This window comes from Hesperophylax consimilis, chromosome 12 (assembly GCF_061612785.1).
Source record: "Hesperophylax consimilis isolate HC1 chromosome 12, BYU_Hcon_1.0, whole genome shotgun sequence".
In the NCBI taxonomy this organism is placed as follows: Eukaryota; Metazoa; Arthropoda; class Insecta; order Trichoptera; family Limnephilidae; genus Hesperophylax; species Hesperophylax consimilis.
Window position 1 is genome coordinate 30,655,508 of NC_142847.1, and position 26,148 is coordinate 30,681,655.

The following is a 26,148-nucleotide window of genomic DNA, read 5'->3' on the forward strand; positions in this document are numbered from 1 at the left end:
GCATAGTATTTATTTTATTCTACAGGTGGGGCAAAAGTAATCATCCTATTGAAAAACGCTATAACTTTTGAAAATGACGCCGAATGTCAATTCGGTTTTAACATTTGTGAAGTAAACAAACGCAGAATACAAATCGATAAGACACGTGGGGCAAAAATAATCACCCTATTGGAAAACGCTATAAATTTTGCAAACGGCGCCAAATGTCAATTCGGTTTTGACATTTGTGAAGTAAACAAACGCAGAATACAAATCGACAAGACATGTGGGGCAAAAGTAATCACCCTATTGGAAAACGCTATAACTCTTGAAAATGGCACCAAATGTCAATTCGGTTATGACATTTGTGAAGTAAACAGACGCAGAATACAAATTGACAAGACATGAATTCGTTTACCCCGCAAGAACGCGGGATAACAAGCAGTACCAAAGTTTATCAAAATAAAAAAAATTACAGCAAAAGAACATCGGGTGATTACTTTTGCCCCACTCTGTACGTTGCCAACTCTTCGTAAGTGTTGTTCGATTTAAAATAATATATAGTTCTTACGCATGAAATTAATAAAATTATGTTACCTTTACAGCATTATGTTACCTTGTTTAATGCAATAAAAACTTTCGAATAGAAACTTTGTATAGCTTTCTCTGTTTCGATTTTTAGGGTCGTTGCAACTAATTTTAGCTTACGACGTCATTTACACCTTGTTACACCAACAGGCAAAAACTAAAGAAGAAGCCATATCGTTCTTTCCATATGTTTTAATTGTTCATTAAGAACATTTCAAATTATTGAACGCCTCATAAATTCTCGACGGAAAAAGCTGTGCAATTTTAATGACGCTTGAACTAACACTTAGTATATTTTCTGCTTATACATTCAAATGTATGCATAACAATCAATATTTGTAGACTATTGTAAAACATATTATACATAGGTTTAAATTTTATGCATTTAAAATTACAAAGATGTGAAGTTAGCAGTCTACAATGGAGTTCTGGTACCTACCCAGATGTATGGAAGTGAGGCATGGAACTGGCAGAGAAAGGATGAAAGTGGATTGAATGCTGTTGAAATGAGACCCCTGAGGCGTATGTGTTGTAAAACGATATATGATCGTGTGAGGAATGTGGAGATCCGCAAAGAGTGACATTAAGATAGGGACGCTTAGATGGTTTGGGCATGTAGAGCAAATGAGCGAAGAAAGGAGAGTAAGGAGGATATATGATACAAATGCGAATTATAGCAGAATTCCGGGACGCCCGAGAAAGACATGGCACGAACAAGTGAATCAGATACTCGAGTCTATGTCAAGAGTAAGAATAATAGAAAAGTATGTATGATAAGTTGTATGAATGTGAATGAGGCAAGAAGTGTGTGCCAAGACCGAGTTGTTTGACGGTCCGTCCTCTCTGTCTACCCCTGCGGGGAAACGGCGTGATGGTTAGTTAGTTAAAATAACCACAACGAAATGTCAATGAGGTCAAATGTGCAAAATTTTCGTATTTTTATTCATAACTAGCTGTATCCCGCCACGCGTTGCTGTTGCTCAGTCTGTATGTGCAGATAGAGAAACAATAGCACGTTTATTTTACGTCCAACAGATTTGATTTTTACAGCACTTATTTTCAGAAAATCATTTTTTTACCTGTCACAGATGACATCTATATAATATAGGTATATAAAAACACACGCGTATTCGAATGTAACTTGTCAAAATTTCAAAGCAATCGTTGAAGAACTTTCGGAGACTTAAGATTTTGAACAAACGAACTTTTACATTTTTATTTATACAGAAGAAATATAGATTATTGATTTAAAAAATGATCTAAAACCACACATTTGAAACGGTTCTGTCTGACTAAACGTCATTATGACATAGAAATCGTCACTGTCTGGTAAGACGGATGTCACCAATGTTGCCCGGCGTGACGCCAACTCCGCCATATTCACTAATCAATTGGAACTTGTCGTTTTGGAGGCAAATCAGAAATGGCACATATAACCGCTATAAAATAAAATTTCTTCATTATCGTAATTTTTTCAAGGGTAAAAAAAAGAGTGAAAATACCCAATTCCACAGTGTACTCCACACATAAACGTTTATCTATTTTATACCACTTCAAAATCACTCAAAAAGGGGAACCTTTTTACGCTCGTCTCCACAGAACCTATTTATTTAGAATAAGCGGGTTAACTGCGTTTGCACCAACAGCATAACAGTTTAGAGAGCGATCGAGCCTTTGGCGCTTGCTGTAATCGGAGGTGGCGACCCTATAAAAGTGAATAGACCCTTAAAACCAGCGTGACTGCAATGCCATAGTCTATTTCACGGCGTGAGGCGAGCTTTAAAATGGAACCACTCTCTCCTACGAGTTGGTTTGTTTGACATACTAACAGAAAAGCGTTGCTGAAAACGTTGTTTTCTCGTTAAAAGCTGTTTAAATCATAAAATTAAAGTATCTATTTAAACGTACATTCAATAAATGTAGCGTTTGAATTATTAAACATACTAATTTTACTTGTCGGTTCATGGATGCGTGCGTGAAGTGTTGTGAAACACGACTGCATATTCCTGCGTGACGTGTAAAATTATTCAGGTTCAAGGAACTTTTTATTTTTAAAATTGGAACTGATAATAAATCATATCAGATAAGCAACAAAGCAAATGAAATGTGTATTTCTTTTGGTTGAATGTTAGACATGTCGTAATTTTTAAAGTTTAATATTCGAAAGGTAAATTTCTTCCTTTGAAAGGCAATGATCCTGAGGACATTTTCAGCTTCACAAATCCTGCAATTATTTTAATATCCGTTATTTTACACAGGTGATTTATAATACTAGCGCAGACCAAATAAATTTTTGTTTATGCAGAATCTAAATATATTATACATTTTAAAGAAAGAATATAAATAATCGACTTCTAAAATATGGAGAGTACTTTATCGATTGTCTCGATACGAAAAGATTATTTTCATTTAAAAAACGGAGAAACAAATTAACAAATGAAAAATTGAAAAGACATGTTGTATATGAATTGCCCATTTCAATACCGCCAGAGCCTCGATTCTCGACGAAATCATTTCACTCGGACAACGAGTGGTTCGATCGAATGACTCCAGAGTAAGGACGTCGACCAATGTATGTACTTTCGATGGCGATTGCAAACGGTCTGGATTGGAGAATCGATACCCAGACAAAATCCTACAATTCAGAAAAATTAAGTTATATTTATGTTTCAATTGACTATAACTAGGATAAGCAGCAATGCTAACCAACGTAGTAAAACTTTGCCCAGTTATCAACGATTCTTTGAGCGTCAATAATCAAATCTGCCTTTAAGCTGTAATTTAAAATGAACAAACTGGTCGATACTATTTTACTTATTTAGAAATGAGGTAACAGGTTTAACGCCTTTCCATTTCCTGAAAAGGGATATTATCATCCTGATACCGCCCGTATTTCAAATTTTATTATTTCAGGAAATTGCGAGGGACGTAGTTTGGAATTAATGTAACAACCCTTAAACTGGATTTAATATTCTAGTCGGTTGGCGAATCGCAACCCTTAAATTCCTGTTATGGGCTAAGCGATTATTTGATAACAGAAAACTGTTAATTATTATCGACTGGTTTGTGTTTAACGAGAAACGAAAATCAATGGTTTATTCGCATATAGATGCTTACTGGTATTCACGTGGAAAGAGAAACAATGTATCACTAAATGAAACATGGAACAAAACAAGTTACAAAAACTGTAAAAAGATAACGGTCTCAACTGGAAATCGCACCCAAGATCTCTGTCTTAAAAGGTGATTAGGTATCCCATATAAATAAAAATCGGATATGTTATCCAAGACACTATCTAGGTTATAAACCAATTCATTAGAAATTTGTGGCCATTCAAAAAGGTGGCGGCCAAAAATATGGGGAAAATTTGTTATACACGGTAATATTGTTGATTCTGAATTTGAAACGTGAAAAATAGGACGTATAATAATTAGTTCTCAATGGTCGAGTGGATAGAGACTTTGTTCGGGTAAAACTGAGATCCTGGGTTCGATTCCCCGTTGAGACCGTTATCTTTTTTTGTATTTTCAATGTCTTGTTCTGTTTCATGTTTCGTTAAGATTTGTTAAGTATCATCTTCTACTTCAATGATTTATCGTCGTGAAAGCAAAAATACCTCCTAAGTGTCAAAAACATAATTGTTTTTTAAAATATAAAAAATAAGCTTTTACATTCATAATTGCATCTAAAACTACAAAGCGTTACAGATTTAAAAAAATAAAAAAACAATCCGACAGTATAAAACTCAAATACAATACAAAATCAGTTTTTAGTTCCTGCTGAACAATTACGTTTTTGACACATGGGAGGTATTTTCGCGTTGTCGACGATATATCATTGATGGCTGTAGCATTCAAAAGTTAAATAATAGTTCTTCCAATTAAAAGACAAACAATGATTTAATGTTTTGTTTTTTCTCGCGTATTTACATCATTAGTTTCCCTTTTTTAGAATTGGATTTATCCGTAAAAAAAGCTCCTACAACAAAACATTAAAAAGTGCGTAATTTTGATACCATTTCTTTTTTATGAATACTTTGTTTTCTTTGCCGTTTGACTCCGTTATTTAAAGTTATTTTTATTTAAACGGCGAAATGGCTACAACCCAAAATAAAAATTAAGGCGCATTGCATATCGTGGAATCATTGTGAAATATTATATATTTATGGAGTTTATTGCGAGATGATTGGAAATATGTACCAGTATGTTACTAGTTACTACAACTATTTCTGAAGACAACCGTAGAACATATAAAAATATAAAATTAACTAATTTCATTTGTCTGTGTCACGTGTTTCTATTCTTCCCGTCCATTGCCAACATATTTTACAATTGTTGTTACTTCTCGAATTGATTAATTAGTCTAATGCGGTGTAATGAAATTTTTTTTAAACACTCGTAGTTGGTCAAAGATAAGTAGTTAGTTCTCGGTGCCTATTCATTTTCTCCTAAAATTTAGACATGATTATACAATCCATTTCACTCTATACACAATGTGACTATAACAGATCGTTGGGGTAATATGTACCTGCGCATATCCTAGAAATATTATTGGTATCCTTTTTCTTATGTCGGAGCGTTCCGACAGCTGAGCAGAGAACAAATATTTAAGAAGGATTACGCTCGAACAAGAGACTGTTATCTGTTTATATTTGCGTCATCACTCATCTCAATTTAGAAGAGGCTCGATACACAAGAAGGACGAAAATATGAAATATAAACATTACTTGCGAAATTTTATATTCACTGTTATATATACTGAATACATTACAAACACGGATAATTGAACAGTATGCAAGCATGCAAATGCATAAAATTGATACCCTGAAGTATTCATTTTTTGTTTTTATTCAATTTTGTTGACTGCCTCTCTCTACAGTCTCTAATTATACAGAATAAGTATACACAATGCAGTGAATATCGTACTGTCTTCTTTGAGAGGAAAAATCTACATAAATGCGTGTTCAATTTAATGAGAAAATTTTTAATTAAATTTAATATCCTCTTTTTCATTAGCACAGATTCACATATTTTTCTTTTGGAAAGTATTGTTAATTATAAGATGCATATTATACAATATACATACTCTCTTCTTTGAGACAAAATAATAGAAAACTACGAAATACAGATATTCTCTTTTGGGTGATAAATAATTTTCTTGTTAATTTTATTCAATAATTCAGGGGTTGTACCTACATTCCAATGTACATCTTGGCATAGCATACAAAAAATCTAAAAAATAAGAAAGGAATTTAATAAATCAGCTGTTCAACAAATAATGAAAACAAAGAATAAAGATGCTTGAAACGTTTGTGGGTACAGACTTGTGTTGCCGATTGATTTTTTTGTTACATGAACAGACAGACAAACATTAATAATTAAGTTATCTCTATTTTAAACCTAATAAAATTAAAATATCTCTCAACAAGCTGGTTTTTTCATCCTAAAGATCATTAAGTTCGCCATTATTTGTGCTGAGCAGCAAGCACTAGGGGCGAACGAAACTTTCCACACAAATATAAATCAGCTCTCAAACCCGATAGAATAATACCCTCTATATAATTTATCTCGGCGTTGAAATACGTTGTCGTATAACTCCAGATTCCGTCCAATGCAAGATCTGTGTCCGGGCAGCCTCCCGTCCTGGGGGAGTTTTAAACTTTCATTGCATTGGCCTTTATTCTCCCGCCCGATTGAAGAGTTACTCCTGACGCTTATAAGGTTTTACCACTTCTGGGATCAGGCCGGGGTTTGTTGAACTGAAGCTGGGAAATCTATTGGGGAAATGTAGAATATATAATACTCTGAATGCGGAGTTAACTTATATAGGGCAGAAAATTTCTATTCACCAATCTTAGCTCTAAGCGGAAAATTTGGTTATATAGAGCTACAAAACTCTTGAACGGTTATTTGTTTGCGGGTTTGTGGCTTCTCTAATCGAAGAAAATTATGAAACTAGAGTGGGGAGGCCAAGGGTATCGGAAAATAGCAAGTTTGTGAAGAACTCGGCTATTCAGATCTGGTCGCCCTCGTGATCGACCACCATTGATAATAGAAACTTTGCTTGAAATTGCATTTTTTGTGTTTGGTGACCAGATATAAATAGCAAGATATTTCTAAACCTTCCTCCACCCTATTTCCTTTCTGTTGTGTTCGTACAAACAGGTCTCCAACTCGTCTTGGAAGGAGTTTATTACTCCGCGTAATATAATGGTGACTCGATAGTCGACCTAACTAGAAGCTGGCTAATTTGAATCTCCAACAGTAAGTTTCTCTGAGAGCCTTCGCACTGGCCCTGGCGACTGCTGGCCACTGGCTCCATCTTGCGGACTTCCACGCAAGCTCTATGCACTGCCATCTGTGCGTGCATCTATGAAGCTCTTACTTCCCAACACTTTCACTACCTAGTCCCTTTGCATTCATAACATTTATCCCAAATAAAGATTGCCATAGTCCCACTAACTTAAGGCAGTTGAAACTCTTGCACGTTGTTCATATAAACCATAAAAAATACATTTATTTCAACATATTTCAATTCTTGCAAGTTTATTTGTGGTATCTATTTTTATTAACGGATCTATTTAAAAATACTTTTTTATGTTTTGACTGAGGATCTAACCTTCCTCCCCAGGGACTGACTTAAATAAATGAACCGCGCTATCACTTAAGCCAAATCCCAATTGGATGGTACCGAGATTTATTTCGTATATTAACTGCGGTAATTTTTTATAAAGCCATCCAATTTCATAGAAATGCGTGTGTGTGCGTAAGTGCCACCATAAGTTGATCGAATCGTTGTCGGTACATCTACCGAGTTTCAGCTCGATCATCGGAAAGTGGGTTCATTTCCATTATTTATAATATTCCATTTCTTTCATTGAAGAAATCAAAATTCAAATAGATTTATTTTTAAAAAAATGCAGGTGGAGTCCTTCGCATAATGTTAAAATATATAAATAAATATATTATTTACTTTGCAAAACTGAAATCTTCGCATGTTGGTTCTACTCCGTTAAATTAAATTGATTGTACTAAACTGTCTTATATCAGACACCGTAAAGGATTAGTAATTTACAAAAAAAAAACCGAGAGAATGTTGTCTCAATGACAAAGGTGAATTAAAACGTACGAATGTGACCATCGTTAATTTGTACCAAAATATAAGATAAAATTCTTAAAAATTATTGTTTTAATATTTCTATCAAATAATTTTCGTGAGGCTGTCATGAATTCTGCAATATTTTTTATACGGATACTAGTTGACGTGTAACCGGCGCGGCGTTGCTTGGTATTATGAATGGTTCGGAGTAATTTTTTGGGGTTGTAAGTTCTAGTGTACCTGAAAACTGGGTGCATTTTTAAGTTAGTAATAATATTATTGTTAAGAATTGAAAGATTTTACTTTTTTAATTATTTATTTTATGTTTCAAAGTATCTGTCAAATTAAAATTATACTACCAACCATTTTAAAGCCCTCTGGGCGTTAACCCTTAAATGCATGATTTATTAATTTTTCTGGAAAAAAAATATTTTTTAGATATTTACATGCATATGCAAGGAAACATAAAGAATTTTTTTTTTTGTAATTTTTTAATGATATTTGATTAAAAAAAAAATTTACAACAAATAAACACCATGTATTTAATAAAAAATAATATGAACAATTTACGTATGAAAAAAAATTAAAAAACCTAAAAAAAATTCTCAAAACTAATAAGTGTACCGGAAAAATACGAGTTATTACATATAAGTATTGTATTATTGTATCTACTTACCTAAGAAAATCAAAATAATAACAGCAAAACCAAACTGTAATTCTAACCTCCAACCAATTTTCGAGAATCTTCACTTTGTTAAAGAAAAAGTGACATTTGACATTCGCGAAAGAAAAAAAAAGGTGATGCCACTCGATAAAATATATTACCGTGAACTTGATAATTCTAAAACGGCATGCATTAAGTATACACCAAAGAGTTAAAGGTGGTTTGAACGGTATGTTGCCGTTTTGCAACAGTATGCATTTAAGGGTTAAATAAATATTTGTTTCACATTACCGTGCTATGTCTTCCTCCGGCGTCCTCGATTTCTTTTACCATTCATTTTCAAGTTAAACATGCTCCTTACACCCCTTTCTTCGTTTATCACATAGCTTAATTTTTTTTTGTCTTGTTAGCAATTTTATATCTGGTACTCAAGTTTATTTATTTATTTAAGAAAACTAGAGACAAATCATTGTTTCATATTGAAATTGCTTCAACGAGTCTCAGGCAAAATTCTTTCTTACTAAGAACTTGCAATTATTATAATAAAACTCATTTTGATGCTGATATCCTGTCGTGTACCTTAGGAGCTTTTAAAAAAATTGTTAACAGAGAATTGTAATAATTAACCCTTTTCTAAATTTAATACATTAAATTCATCATTTATTCATTATCACTCTTACATATTATTTGTAGTTAATATCAAATGTACGTGTGTGTATGTATGTATGTATGCATGTGTGTATGCGTATGTATGTATGCAACTATGTATAAATATGTATGTGTGTACATATGTATTTATATGTGTATATGCATGTGTATGTATATATATATGTATGTATGTGTTTATACGTGCATATATATATACATTTTCTCTTATTATTTCCTTGTTTTTAAAATTTCTTTGTTTTTAACCTTTCTTTGTTTTCTTTGTTTGTTTATTGCTTTTTAACCTTCTTTATCTTTTTTGCATGATGTGAACATTGGTTATTGGGTTGTAACCTAGTTCTTTTACTTATTTTTTTCTCTCTCTATGCATGTTATGTTATAAACCTGTTAATGTTCCTAATAAAATAAAATAAAATAAAATAAAATTTATTACGCGCCCTAGTGGGCTTTTCTTTAAAAAAAATACAAGCATTTTGTATCAGAGTAAAAACTTTAAAATAAATACAATAAAGAAGAATGTAAAAATAGTGGCAAAAATGAATCCTCACGCATATAATTGAATTTAAAAGATTCAACAAAACAAAATAGTAGAAGCGGAGAAGTTATATGGGTACATGGGTCTATTTGTGTCTAGAAGAATAAAAGTGATAGAATATACAACATTTATACTGATTAGTTTTCAAATAGAATATATCACCCAGATCAGAATATTTGTTTCCGAGATTGTGAAGTCTCGGAATCGGAGAATTTTGGTAAGCTAGTGTCCTGGTGTTATTGAAGTAAAAAGGTAAGAAATGTCGGCACGATTTTTTGGGAACATGGATATTGATACATTGAAGTAATTCGGGACAGTCAATTTTAAAATGTAGTATTCTTTGTAACAGTATTAAATCACATAATTTTAACACACATAAGTCGTGCCACTTCCACTTCAAACATTCTCCTTACATCCCTTTCTTCGTTCCTCACATTCGTATAATAAATATAAAATAAAAATTTATAAAAATAAATCTAATCGAAACATGAAACAGAACAAAAATATAACGATAACGGTTACAACTATAAATCGAACCCACGAGCTCTTGTCTTGCCGGGATAGCGTCTTAACCACTCGACCATTGGGACCTAGTTATTAAACATCATATTCGTCGATTTCATATTTCAAATTCAGAATTAATAATATTATCTTGCAACTAATTTTTTCCGATATTTTTGGCCGCTACCTTTTTGAATGGACACAAATTTATAATAAATTGGTTTGTAACCTAGATAGTTTCTCGGATAAACATGTCCGATTTTTATTTATTCCTATTGACATTCAAGATTATTAATTGGTAAAAGAACGTAAATGTTTGTTTTTATCTTCTCCTGCAAACTTTAAACATTACTAGACAGCAAACACTAATTAGGACATTTTGTAAAGGAAGTTGTTATACACAGATATAGGATTCATATGTCTATGTTGTTATATGTATATTCATGTCTAGCAAGAACAAGTATGATTATATTCGTGTTCAAGATTCATATCATTTTCGCCCAATTACGAAAAAAATATAACAAACTTAAAGATACACGCTTTCTTCTTTAAAGAATTTTTTTATTAACTACATGTTATATTTATGCTCTCTTTTATGGGGTAAGTTAGTAGCTACTCAAGCGTTAGCTACCAAAATTTGGGTAGCTATTTGTAGTAGGTGATTTTTATGTTTTTTTTTTATAAAATCTAAAAATATGAGATATGGGGTGAAATAAAGACGGATTAATTTGCGTTAAAGCGAAGCTTAAAACCAAATCACTATTTTGATTAATCTTTATAACGAATTGGTGTACATTATGAATACCAAAAACATGCTTTAGATACAAATAAAAAAAAAATTACTCAGTAAAAAATATAAATGCAAACTACTAAAACAAATATTTTTCCAATAGAAATGTATGAACGCATAAAGGAAACAACTTTAAAAAAATAAAGTATTATAGCTAAGATTATCTGTGACATTTTCACTTGATTAACTTTTTTGCTGTCTCATAAAATTATTTACAAAATGAATAAAAACCCGTTTTTTTGCTTGAAATCTAACTTTTCTAGACTCCGTTTTTCAAGCGATTTTAATGCCTATTACCTTCGATGTAAGGTATACCAAGAATATACACATTTTTGGCTTGAAGCTTCCTCTTAAACACAGTAAGCAGCTTGTATGGTGCCGTATTAATATTCGGAGGTATATTTTTGGAATGAGCGCAATCGAATCCAAAATCTGTTTTTATTTAAATACGTTTTCGCTCAATTGGATTTACTTAGTTTCATATTGCTGGAAATAATATTATTTATTTTTGAGGGAAAATAATAAAACCTAACTTTCCTCTTTGGGAGAAATATAAACACCTGGACACATTCTTTATTCTTAGAGATAAAATATATTAAACTTAAAGGTAGGTACTTTATTCATTGAAGGGAAGTGGTTTAAATACTTACAGCTTTACTAAAAAACGTGGTGTAAATATTACGCGGCGCGTAAGGTCAGAACATTTGAAAAACTTGACTTATCACCATTGCATTTGTTTGGTGTTAAAACGGACATAAACCAGGCTCAAGGCCGGCTTTACCACACCAACGTTGAATGGGTGTGTAAGAATCTAATTATTAAGACGGTAACGATTTGAGTTGTTGCCATGTAATTTCTTCTTTAAAGACATTTCTGTCGGATATGATTTAAAATTTCCTAAAATCATATCAGGAGTTAAATAACATAGAAAGGGCAATGAGAACAGCATCGTAGTGCCCGTCTGCTACAAATCAATAGTTGGGATTTAAAAAAAAACCGCATTTAGCAAAAAAAAATCTTTGTCCTGGGTAATTGCTAAAATTGGAAGTCCTGGCATGCCACTGGCGTAGAAAGGTACTTTAAAGGGGGGTTGAAACCAATTACCTGTTTTCATACATTCAATTAAAGTTCCGACCGTGTCCTGTAGTTCTCTTAGTCCTTGGTGAGAAGAAGGTTTTTCTTTCTATGCGTCCTTTTTCTGCACACAAATAAGGTTACTTTTTTTAATAACGTAAAACGCGCTTGTTATATATTATTAGTGGTTCCATGATAACTCAACACAGTGACAATTCAACACACTTTTAAAAAGTGATATAAAGTCATTAGAAACGATGAAATTTTTTTTTTAACCTAACCTAACCTACATAACCCAGTTAATAAAGTTTTTGTTTCATCACTTTCCATGACTTTATATAACTTTTTAAAGATGTGATGATTTATTCGGTTACCATTATTGGAATACCTTTAGAAAACGCTGTTGAGAAATGCAAGGTACAGTCTCTCGAAAGGTTTATTTGATGTAATTGGTTGCACGGAGAAAATGAGTAGATATAGCTGATTTAATAAAATTCTGTTAAAAACGGGACTTCAGGTCGTTTCTTAATAAACTTTTAATGCATTCATAATATACCGGAACACGTGTTCATACACCTGCGTTTGTCCTGATATTATATAATGACGAAATGTGAAAATATTAGAATTTTCACGATCACGTATTCCGACGTCACGAAAATTCGTGTTTTATTGCTAGTTTATTAGGAAATCTGTCAATTTATTAGTTAAAGGCCTGCATTCCCGTTTTTAGTTTGGACTACGAATAATTTGAAGAGATTCTTAATAAATTAGCAATATATTATATTATATTTGTAAATTTTCTCTGTGTATGCTTCCTTTTTCTGCACACCAATATGGTTACTTTCTTTTATGTCGCAAAGTTAAAGTTTTAATACATATTTACATAATGGACATTTATACAAACAAAGTCATAATGTAGTGTTTACCAAAAAATCCCACTAAGTCAAAGCCTGTGCGTGGGTTTTATAGACGTTTTACCACGATTCTATGAGAGGAATGAAACATATAATTAAGGTGTTTCCTTTGATGATAAATGGTATAAAATTAACTACTAAAGTAGAAACAATAGATGAAATCAAAACAAAAAATAACATAACATTTTACAGTATCAGTTTTAAACCAGATATAAAAATAAGGTAAAACGCTATTCAGAAATTAAAGGCATTATCCATCGAAATATTATGTTTGATGTAATGGGTTGATACCACCTTGAGCTGATTTGTTACAAAACGGCGTTATACAAACCATTCCAGTATTATTATGACAATCTACATGAAGTAGTTTAGCAGGTAAACTCCCGTTTTGTAAAATAAAGTTAATAAAGTCCCAGAGACACCGATGAAATTGATTATCTGTTCTTGAAAAAATGTCGATATTTCTTCAGTAACGGGTGAAATTGCCCTTATTTCTGGCATACAGACAGACTCACAAAACACTTACATTGATTTATTTATTCCGAACCAAATAATGAAAAGTTTATAGATTTACAATTCAAAATATGTAGATTAATTATTTTGCCATTTTCAACAAATTTAAAAAATGTTGATGCATTTCGTTCTACATATATTTTAGATATTGTCTACATGAAAAAATACAAAATAATGGGTAAAAATATCATTCCATTTCTATACAAGTAGTTACAAAGCTTTATAGAAGGTGTTTTCAAAAGGCGTTCAAAAAGATATTTAAATGAGAGATTTTTTTAACGAACTAGATCAGCTGTTCTTAAACCCCGGCCGTGAATAATTTCAGATAAAATAATAACTTTAGAAAAACATTAGTTTTAATTTTCGGTGAGATGGAAGTACATAATTACTCACGTAAGCGTTATATTCGATTTTTTTACTGCTAGCGCTTCAGCGTCTATTCTGCGGCTTACCAAGGTTTGAGCGGTCGATTTAACACGCTTAAATTTGAGCAAGGAATTTCGCACATAGCGAGGATACGAAACGACTGATATACCGGGCCATAGTCTCACTGACGTAGGTACGTACTCCCGATATCATTAGAGATTTAATATTATTTTTATTCGATATACTTTATATATTATACAGGCGTTTTGTCTTTTTCGACCACCAGACTATACTATTGTCTGCAGGAAGTAGATATAATTTGATTACCTGACACCAGAAGTCCTATTAGTATCTAATGTTAGTTTCCAATGTGAATACGTTTCTAAATTAAAATTGTTAAAAAATCGTTTTCAAATAAGTTTTGTCTTTCGTGTGACACATTGTTTGTCTTTTTGGATATCGTAAGTTCTGATACTATTTTTCTGTGTCGTTCTAAATATATGATTCTTCTTTTCTCTTATTTAATAAATCAAAACCTAAATTTCCTCTCAAATCATAAGATTTGTTAATAGGTATTGAAATACTTGTCTTATTTATATTTATTTATTTATTTATTTATTTACACATATACGGCACAACACGTGCCATTAACATAATTGACATACTTATAATAGTACAACAACATGAAGAATAACAGTATAAATGTTAGTAAAATTTAAGAAAATAGGTAAAAAGTAAGGTAATAAGTAGTGTATAAAAACTATAATGTATAAAAGTAAATTGTAAAGTGAATAGTTTAAAATATAAAGTATTAAAGTACAAACCATAATTTATTAGGAAAAAGTAAAAAAAAATAAAAATAAAAATTTAAAGATTGAAATAAAACAATAAAATGTACCAATAAGATACCTATGTCAAGGTACCGACAATGATTTAAATAAAAAAAGTAATAAATCCTGGATTATGTTAACCGATATGATAAATTTTACAAGTACTTATGATTTCAAGTGCATTAATAGTTTTAGAAGTACTGGTAGGCATATTATGTTTACATGATGTATTTACGTGGTACTAGCAAACAAATTTAGTTTAACGCATCTTTTGTATGAAGACAGATTACCGGCAGCGTGATCAATATTAGCATATTCATTGCCTAAAATATGCAAGCGATTTATGGTTGAGTTTTAAATAAATATAAACCATATATTTTATTTCGAATTAGGGATTATACGACTTGTTCAAATAAACGTCGCTATCTCAATGACATTTTTTTTTCAAACTTACTTCAGGCATGTAGGCAATATAATATTTTTAAAATGCTGGTAAGAAAGTCCAAATAAATACAATTTATAAAGAATCTTTGCTGAACCATAGCCAAATTTAGCCACCTAATCAACAAAGTAAGGCTTGCTTGAAACGGAACGCAAAAACAAATTTAGCCACCTAGTCAACAAAGTAAGGCTTGCTTGAAACGAAACCCAAAAACAAATTTAATCACCTACTCAATAAGATAATTCTTGCTTGAAACGGAACACAGAAACAAATTTAGCCTCCTAGTCCATACAGTAAGTCTTGCTTGAAAAGGAACACAGAAACAAATTTTGCCACCTAGTCAACCAATTAAGGCTTACTTGAAACGGAACACAGAAACAAATTTAGCCACCTAGTCAACAAATTAAAGCTTGCTTGAAACGGAACACAGAAAAAAAATTTCCACCCAGTCAACAAAGTAAGGCTTGCTTGAAACGGAACACAGAAACAAATTAAGCCACCTAGTCAACAAAGTAAGGCTTGCTTGAAACGGAACACAGAAACAAATTTACGGACAGATGAAATGCCGAACGGTTAAGTTTAATCGTTAATGTTTACCTATCAATTGCTTTACTACTTATATTTTTTCACTAACACAAATTATTCTATTAGTATTTCTTGCGTTACTTATTGCGGCCGTTGGTTAAAAAAGGTTGAGAGTCCCTGAACTAGATTGTAAAGCTTTTAATTACTAGCGCGAGTTCCATTACTCGCCGCCATAAGTCGGCGCCAGCTGCAGGAAATGCGTTCACAGCTTCTGATAAATGTTTTCATCTGCCTGTTAATAAAAAAATAAAAAACATAAAAAATGATTAAGAACTTTGAAAATTGCTTCGGTAAATTTAATAATAAAATCCGTTGTTTTGTTTTCAATTTCGTGATCTTTATTTAGGAAAAGCTTTTTCTTTTTAACTTATTTTGAAGGTTTTATCCATCAATGTAATATATCATTGAAGAAGAAGATAATACTAATAAATCTAAACGAAACATGAAACAGAACAAGACACAGAAAAATAAAAAGATAACAGTCAAAACTAGGAATCGAACCCAGGATCTCTTGTTTTACCGGGACGGTCGTCTTAAACCACTCGACCATTGGGGCTTATTTATACATCGACATATTTTTCGATACCATATTTGAAATTCAGAACTAACAATATTATCTTGTAATTAATTTTTCCCATATTTTTGGCAACTACCTTTTTTAAATCATTACAAAGTCTCTAATAAAATTGGTTTGTAACCTAGATAGTGTCTCGGATAAACAAATCCGATTTTTTATTCATTTGAGATACTTATTAACTTTATGAAGATATTAATAATAAATCTCAACGAAACATGAAACAGAACAAGACATAGAAAAATAAAAATATAACTGTCAAAACTAGGAATCGAACCAGGATCTCTTATCTTACCGGACCATTGGGACCTATTTATTAAACGTCATATTTGTCGATATTATATTTCAAAATCGGAATTAACAATATCATCTTGCAACTAATTTATTATTAGATAAAGTTATTAAGCTTGTTTTTAAGTCTGGTATTTGAGGTAAACTATAACTTAAACTTCGCAATTTAAACTTCGGTATTTTCATATTCTGTCCAAGTTTTTGGTTCAGCCTTATACGTGTATAATCTGAAAGTGAATTTGCTTTCAAACATGCACACGTTTTGGAAAATATTAAATTTGCTAACCTCTGATCGTTCAGCAGCCTACTGAGACGATAATAATAATATTATTATCGTTTGATGTCATTTTGACCTTACTTACAAAATGGCAGAGTGTTACGCATTCTGGATCTAAACATACATGACATGGGTTTGAATCCCGTTAGGGAAAATTAAATTCTTTAACATTGGTTATTCGTTATTTCAACAACAAAAATATAAAATACATATTTAGATTTTGTCTCTTTATATATTGTTCCTATCATATGTATACTTACTCATAGCTTTCTATTCTATTTTTCTTATAATTAGTATAACTCTCTCACCAAGCACAAGAACCAGTTTCTTCATTGGTGAGATTGCGAACATAAATATATTTTGTAATGTAAATATATTTTATGTACTCATATTATATCTTTACCTACTTATATATATTAAATAAAAAAATAATAAAAATAAAATAGTTTAATTGCACCTTGTCGCTCCTTGCTAAAATATCACAATTCAGATATGAAACATTAATTTCAATTTGTGAGGCGGATATGTGTACCGTAAGGGGTGCCCGGGTTCATGGGGTGAGGTCTAGCTCTTGGCGGCGGATGCGTCTCCCCACCTGCTATGGGAGGGATGAAATCAAACGTCCTTCACTCCTGGACACAGTGACCCCCAGATTCATACCCACCCCTCGTACCTTCTTCATTCTCAGAACTTATTTTCTTTCCTCTCCTTCCTTCTCTTAAAAAACCCTTCACACAGCATCCCCTATTATTTTCCTCAGGGCCTCCTGTGTGGGGTTATTGTAAAAAAATCATAAGGCTTTAGTTATATTTAGAGACAAGAGCTTAAATTCACTTGATTTTCATTCTTCCTCTTCCCTTCATCAGTTTTCTCAACGTTTTACCAATTGTTCTACTGACTCCAGCAGAACTTTTGTGCGGTATCAAATACAAAAAATTTGATAGGATTCTTTCAATCCAGACATTATTTGATCACCAACATTAGTGTTCATTTAAACCTGATATATTTTCTCACTTAGCAAAATATCCGGTTCGAAGGACCAAATTTCGATATATATTACATTTGACCTATAAAGCTTGACGCAACATCAGTCCTAAAAGACGGATTGTCAATTTGGTAAGTAATTTGAACAGTGCTGTTATGAGAATATGTGTCACATTATTCTACAATTATTTGACCTAATGTAATTGAGGCTGTGTTTAATTCTAATACTCAGTAATCTTGCGAAGTGTTGAGTTAACTCCATCACCACGCGGCGACTGTTTAAGGGTTGTTTTATGCTTCCCGCCACCCCCTATACACTATAATCTACTTTAACTTCCCAAATAGTGGGTGCGGAGTTGATCATAAGCACCATCCCCTAATCTAGGGGCTGCTAAACTTTTGTACAAAAATTACTTCTGATAATTTTCAGGTTTATCTAACAACAATTTTAACCAATGCTCTAATATACAAGCTATTGTATAACGTTTGTTTTATTGCTAGAACATTATTAAATTGTGGAGCAGTAAAACCTTGAAGACGAGTTTGTGTTCTCCGAATTTTGTTCGCAAGTGACAGGAAGTCTGATAAGTATATTGATAGAATGGTGAATTCGGGGAATTTAATGAATTGTGAACTGAATGCAGTGATTGCCGTAAAAATTAAACTAGTCCTAGTAATCCTAGCGTTTGACAGTGAATAAAGGAACTGGCAGAAAAGGATGAAAGTAATTGTAAAATAAATAATAATCCCTGTGGGGTATATGTTGTAAAATTATACATATATTACCATACTGTGAATAAGGCTGTATTACGAATAAGAAAACGACGCCAGTATAAGCGTTAGGAACAGGATTAGAATTAGAATAGTTTGGACAAAGATAAGAGGATCGGATGGACGAAGAAAAATGTGTCTGGGAACTCCACGGAAAGACATGATAAGTCAGGCCATGTCGAGAGTGTGTAAAATAATGAAACATGGGGTATGTGCACGGTCATCGTTTAGTCATGCGCCATCATACCTTATCTTACCCTTACCCAATTTATTTTAAATTGATAAGGGAGAATAATGCGAGCTTGAAAAAAAGTATTGATTTTGATTTATCTAATTGCATTAGGCTTCTACACTTCAAGGATTCTCTTAGCTATCGATGCGAAGTGCAAGAGTTGAAGGACTTTAGAATTAATATTAAAAAGTTCTGCCCAAATACTTGTCAGTTTTCAAGAAAACACTTTTCACCACTGAATATAAAGTGGTCAGCATCCCGGCACTCATGATATAAGTTGTTAATCTTTCATTCACGGCACTACTCCCACAAGTTGCACACCCTTGGCTTACAGTACTCCTGGCATAAGTTGTTTGCTCTTAGTCCTTAGTGTTTTGAAACTATCGATAAATTACTTTACCCCCGAGCAGAGGTCAGAAGTTGGTTACATTACCGGAGCAACTAGTTTGCGATATCCAGGACGAAATATTTATCTAAATACTGAAATCCTGCTTCATCTACTATCTACTACCTAATGCTTCATATATCTCCTGAAATTCTCGGGATTATAATCACGTTAATTATTCGTCCTGCGAAAGTTTTCGGTGCGCTTTTGCGTCGTTAGCTCCCGACTAACTTGCGTATTGTATTTCACAAGACCCTGAGGATTTCTTCGTGTTATGAAGATTAATGTAAGATATTTAACGAATCGAATCAGGGTGGCTGTGGAGTGAATCAAGACAAGGGCTAATGTTTATAACGACAACAATCATGTAGTTAGATTCCACAACTGAACCTCGGCCTCCTACTCGGATAGCCTTTTTGGTACTGGAGGAAATAGTCTAATATATTCAAAAGCTTAATTTCTTTATATTTGACCTTCCCAGTGCCAGACTCAACCGTTCGGCATTTCATCTATCCGTAATTTGTTTCTGTGCAAGCCTTACTTTGTTGACTAGGTGGCAAAATTTGTTTCTGTGTTCCGTTTTAAGCAAGCCTTACTTTGTTCACTAGGTGGCTAAATTTGTATCTGTGTTCCGTTTCAAGCAAGCTTTAATTTGTTGACTAGGTGGCTAAATTTGTTTCTGTATTCCATTTCAAGCAAGCCTTACTTTGTTCACTAGGTGGCTAAATTTGTTTCTGTGTTCCGTTTCAAGCAAGCTTTAATTTGTTGACTAGGTGGCTAAATTTGTTTCTGTATTCCATTTCAAGCAAGCCTTACTTTGTTCACTAGGTGGCTAAATTCGTTTCTGTGTTCAGTTTCAAGCAAGCCTTAATTTGTTGACGCTACAAAGATACATCTAATTGTATTGTAACATCCCGCTATAAAAGTTGCAGTTGTTCTTCCTCTATCGTAAAGCTGTGCCAATATTTCGCCTAACCTCCATGCAATCAGAATGTGTTCTGGAAGGGAGCGGAACATTCTTTCAACTCGTGTTTGTGTTCAACTATCAACTTTTAATGTTTACTTACTTATGCAATCCTTTGCACAGCATCTACAAGATGGCATATGCTATGAGGGTACTATAGGTACAATAGAAACTGCGTTCGTCAACAACGGCAACTGCTGCCAAGCCAGCACAGTATGGATGTTATTTTAATTCAAAAGTATGGTCAAATAAACGGACCTAATTATTCACATCAGCTTAGCAGTTTTAATTTTGCATGGTTTAGATATATATTTGAAGAATCTAAACCCTAGTTTCTTCAAAATATATTGGACGTTAGATTATTGATATACACGGTGTCCGGAAACTCGTAGCACAAGCTAGAAACTGATGAATCTGCATCACATGTGAAGTCGATTTTGTTGTTTTTTTTATTTGACTTTTCGTTTTCGAATAAATCGAGTCCGAAGTTGGAATTTTTCAATTTTCCGACCAGGATCTATAAATTCAAATCAGATTTTGTACAACATTATACATGATCTTGGTCACTTCGTGAAAATTATTATGTAGATACAACAAAACACTTTCAAAATTAATTACGTAATAATATTATACTATCTTCTATTTAAAATGGTGCTAATTCTCTTTGAAAACTAAAACGTATTTCTCTTCCCAAACTTCCAAATGCTAAATTACCAAGTTTACTGTAGCAGACACTCGTGCTAAGCAGATACAAATGTGTATGTAAATTGCATTTATATTTGCTCCGAGTCTCTCTACATACAGCCCGCATTATACTCGAGGGTTTAAATCTTGTTAATGATACACACAATATTTTATGCTTACCCCTGGCCTCTTCTGCGCTCCGGGTGTGTTGCTGATATTAACGAACATTAGCGGGAACTCTTCATCATTGGTACGTTTTAACTCTACGTTTATGCGAGTGGATATTGTATTATTTAATTTCTAATGACATAATTATTTCCTAACCGTCTACAGCCAGTGATACTATGGCATCCCCAATTGGGGTATGTTAGGAGGTAAGGTCATGTTTTTATTAATTTTGAATATTAATAGCTTACATCCGTAAGGATCTCTCTAGAAACATTTGAGATTTTAGTAATACGTTCATCAGAAATAATTCAAATGTGAGCGTTGATCATTAGAGTCTTATGTCGCCTTAACTGGTAAAATGTAATAAGTTTGCTACAAAAGTTGTACAGCAAAATATTTTGAAATAAAAAGTATACGTACGTATTATTACTTAGCCAGATAATACAAAAAGTTAACTGAAGATACACCGTTCACGAGATGCAGGATTACAGTTGCCCTGCCACCTGCAAGAAGGTTATTGTAATATCAAGCGAAACCGGGTAGTAAAAGGCTTTTCCACCAGCCCATTTTCACCCCTTTGGTTTTCCGTGGATGTTTCTCTGTTGTCATTTTTCTAAAGGTTTTAAACACTGAATAAATAAAAACACAAGATGTATCTTGTGGGCGTATTTTGTGATCCAAATATAAGCCCAATTTGGTCCTGTATTTCTGCACAAAACTGTGTTTCACCGTGATTACGAAATTCAAATACGATTTCAGACATAGAAAGTTCTAACTAAATGGTCTACAACCAAAAAGTACTAATTCAGTGGCACATTTGTTTTCATTCAAATTTGAATGGAAGCCATTTCCAATTTTCTTCTTTACTCTATGGTTTTAAGTTGGTACTACTTACGTAGGTAATATTGAATCATCAATTCATCGAGGAAAGTTTCCAATCACTTTTCAAGATCATCTAAGCACAAATATACTGGAACATGGCGTAAGATACCCTTTTTAGGTCGTCATCTAATCTTTATAGCACATATTTTATTAGGGCCTGTCCTATTCCCCAAATTAGTGCGGGTAACATTAACCCTGATAGTTTGGCAAAACTTTTATTCGGGCCCAAGAGTCAAAAACTTATTTTACAACCTAAAAACACAAGGTTGGCCTTTGCAACTCAAGATAATGCTAAATTTTCCAAGATTTTACAAAACGGTTCGAAAATTTTATAAAACGTTTATCAACTATAAAATTAGCGGTAAGTACTAGATTTTATTTCTATAGACGGTGAATTAGTATTTTTTCAATGGATCCCTATAGAAACATTTGAGATTTTAATAATACGTTCATCAGAAATAATTAAAATAAACCTCACGGAAAGATCGATTTTCGAGGCCCGCTAGGCCAAAGTCGACCGTAGGTCCGTCCATTACGCAGGGCCGCGCGCAAATTTTTGTTTTACACGACATCATCACTTATGTCGTTAAAATTTTTACAGGGCAGATTCAACCGCAGGTCTGTCCAATACACCAGGAGTAATTCAGATGGGAAACAAGGGTGATACTTTATCACGAGGATAACGTACATATTTGATTTACGATTAATTTATTGAAATAAAACAATAATATCATATATGCAATTTTATTTAACAATCTCTTAAAATAATTCGTAATCTGATAAAAACGAAATTGCAGGCCCTTAACGAATGAATTGATAGGTTTCTCACGAAGTCGGAATGCGTGTTCATAAAAATCATTATTTTATTAAGTCAGGTGCATGAACACGTGTTTCGATATGTTAGGAATTTACCAAAAGTTTTTCAGGAAACGACTTGCAATCCCCTTTTTAACCGGATTACCTATAATTTGAAGAGATTTTTAATAAATTAGCAATACTCAATAAGGGTACAAAATTAAATGAATCAAAAAATACGTAAACAAATGTTATGAGATGAAATATAACATAGAATAAAATAAATTATCTCTTAAATGTGTATATCTTTTGTTTACGATTTTGACAGAATTAAATCGGATTAATGATTTATTTTTTTTTATGTTTAAAAAGGCTGTTTATTCGAATGGTAAATTTCTGATCGTCTCTTACAATTATTTTTTTTGATTGGCAATGATCAAATAATGTGAAAAATATTTTATACGCTTCCAGCTTCACAAAACCTACAATTATAATATACCGTGATTTTTATAGGGGTTGCGTTCGTATTTTTATATTTATTCAACGATGATTCTATTACCAGCTGTTGATGTCGCCATAATTTTGATTTTTGTGTAGTAGGTAACTATTTTCCTTTAAAGTCCCTTAAATTTCACTGAAAAACACTTTTCCAATAGATTCTTGAACACGCTTTATACAAGCACAAATAAAATTTATCTTGTGAGGAATTTTAGATGATGCAAGCATGGTTTAACAGGCAATGAGAAACATCTAGCTTAGCTTAGTTAGCTTTGTAATTCATCGACGGAAGATAAGAATGCCCAGGAACATTTGAAATAATTCCAATAAATATTTTAAAATATCTCTTCAAATTGGCCACAATTTGGCCATCGTACGCTCGCGAATGTTCGCAAATTTATCAAAATGTGGCCAAAAACGCTCCAGTGGTTAACCGATCAATATGGCGTATTGCCTTTTTTTACGTTCAAGTGGATTTTCCATAGCTCTTGTAAAAGAAATTAGGAGCACAAAATCATAGCCTATTTGACTTCGTAATTCCAGATCGAAAATGTTTTGCAAATTTACTGACGTCAGAATTTACAAATCGACGGTTTTCTGTTTTACAGTGAAGAAAAGATTTTTGTGCATGTTTAGTAACACAGTAACAGTCCCATCTCGTGTAATTGATTACATTGCTCCTTCTTGATTATATCTCTCGCCTCGAAATCTGAGCCGTGATAAAATCGTTTCTCGATATGAAACGGCCTTTTGAAAGAGTCAAAGAATCCCAAAATAAATCCTCTCCTCTTGTGAAAGTTCTGATTTCATTTTGCGAGATGGAATAAATGATCGCCCAGGAATAATTTACATTTGGCTCAGTAGCAGATTGGCAGAATTTAGCTAATGACTCTGTATGGAGATAAATTTAGGTCAAGCTTGCTCATAATGACTATTTTTAGAATAGTCAATAAACACTGATAATCCCCGTTAAAAGAATTGATAAGAAAAACTAATAAGAAGTAATTAAATGGTTCGATATTGATATATTAAGTTGGCAAGAAAAACATCTATTAAATCCTTCGAATGTCATACTATGTTTTTGTCGGCATTGAAATAATATTGTGCTCAATACTTGGTTAGGTTAGGTTAAATTTTGACGTTATTTGTTCTTCAATCATATTCTACTCGCTGATCACAAGTGACTGCTCAACTGGCTATATAAGCCAGTAGAAAACATTTTCGAGCAGAACATTTAAACGATAGCCGGAACTAATTATGGTAATTAAGATTAGATTCAAGAAAACATTATATTGAATGGATAATAATTTAACACATAGAATTGAAATGTTGCATTTACCAATTTTTTATGGATAGATTCTAAATAGCGGGGCTATTGAGGCTCTAAAACTGGGTGATTGAATTGCAAATAAGAGCAGAAAAATTTTACGACCAATGAATGGAACACGATAAGGAAAAGTATATTGGTGGATTGGCTAAACTTGGCAGTTGCTATTTTAAATTACTAACATCCAGATCTGATTTGCTAGGTGTATTCTTCTTTATTTTTCTTTCTTCCACCTCACAACATTGCCTATTTGAAGGTTTCATAGACCAATTGCTCTGTGAAGTGAGATTTATGGATGATATTCACAAAATCGAAAATATGAGGATTTTGATTTACCACATAAAAAGAGGAAAGAAAAAAAAATCCGTTAGGTTTATAAAGAAAAAAGTTGTAATAACTGGACAATTAATACAGGAGCCAGAGATTTTATCTGAATATGGATATCTAGGAAAATATTTTGATTTCAGGATAGTCTGCCACTAGATCTTGTACACCAAAAACGCTAAGTTAAATAGCTGATCTACAATTGCTCGCTGTTGGCATGCGTCAGATTCCACGACTTTTAAATGGCATCTCATTAAAAAAAACTCCTTTTATAAATGCAGCTCTAAAAAGAACATAATCTAATAATCTCTTTTTTGTTTCCAGAGCCTCTCGAAGCACAAGCCGCGCACGCACCTCAGCGACCCGCGCCCCAAGTCGCGCTCCTTCCAGCCGCGGGCGGCTGAGGACGCTCCGGATGGGACAGGAGCGGCCGCCGCCGCTGGCGCGGCGGGGCCCGTCCCACCCAAGCACCCCAGCCCAGTTGACGACCGCTATTTTGCACCTGAACCTGAGATCGAAGAGGTGGATGGCCGCCAGAGTTCACCGATGATGTGAGTATATTGAATAGCTCTGCTTATATTTAAAAAACATCATCTACAACGTCTTCATAATTTGCTTCAACGTCATCTACATCATCATCCTTGTCTTCATCTTCAACATAATTGTCATCATCACCATCATCAACATATTCAACTTCATCATCATCTTCGTTATCATCTTTGTCATCATCCTCATTATAATCGTTATCGACATTTTCACCATCTTATTCGTCATCATCTTCATCGACAATTTCATCATTATCTTCTATCATAATTTTCTTCTACATACTATTCATCTTAATTATCATCTTCATCGTTATTCTCATCCCCATCATTACCTTCATCAACATCTTCATCATTATCTTCATCACTTTCATCATCATCTTCGTTTTTATAATAATCCGAATCTTTATCATTATCATCTTTATATATGTCTTCATCAATATATTCGTTTTCGTCATCATTTTTAAAGACGTCTTCATCAATATCTTTTTTTATCATCTTCATTCAAATCTTCATCAATATCTTCATCATTATCTTAACCATCATTTTATTTATTATCTTCAACGTATTCATCTCCTTCGCAATCGTCTTCATCGTCATCCTCATCCTCATTGTCATCTGCATCGTCATATTCAGCATTTTCTTCATCACCATCAACGCTACAACTCTGAAAGAATCATAGCTGTCTCGTTGATATGCCACTCTACTCTTGCCGGCCTTTTGCTATCTTTATCCGTTCCTTTGTGCTTCTGAAATTTAATAATCATCCCCACACTGTTGGGTCTTTCTCTCAAAATTCTTTATTATATATTATCATAGGTAGGCTCTTTCCTTTGCCTTACTTGGTGCCCCACAAAGCTGTCCCTGTTTTATGATTATTGTTATTGACAGATCTTCAAGTAAAG

General features: G+C 33.0%; 1 protein-coding gene across 1 annotated transcript in view; it reads left to right on the top strand.

The window, feature by feature from the left end:
- The window catches only part of rho-5 (rhomboid-5), a 216,834-nt gene that overhangs the window by 120,200 nt on the left and 70,486 nt on the right, over positions 1-26,148 (top strand). Inside the window, exon 3 of the mRNA XM_089638330.1 lies at positions 25,026-25,252. Within this exon, the coding sequence (XP_089494456.1) occupies positions 25,026-25,252 (227 nt within the window). The remainder of the gene's footprint in view (positions 1-25,025; positions 25,253-26,148) is intronic.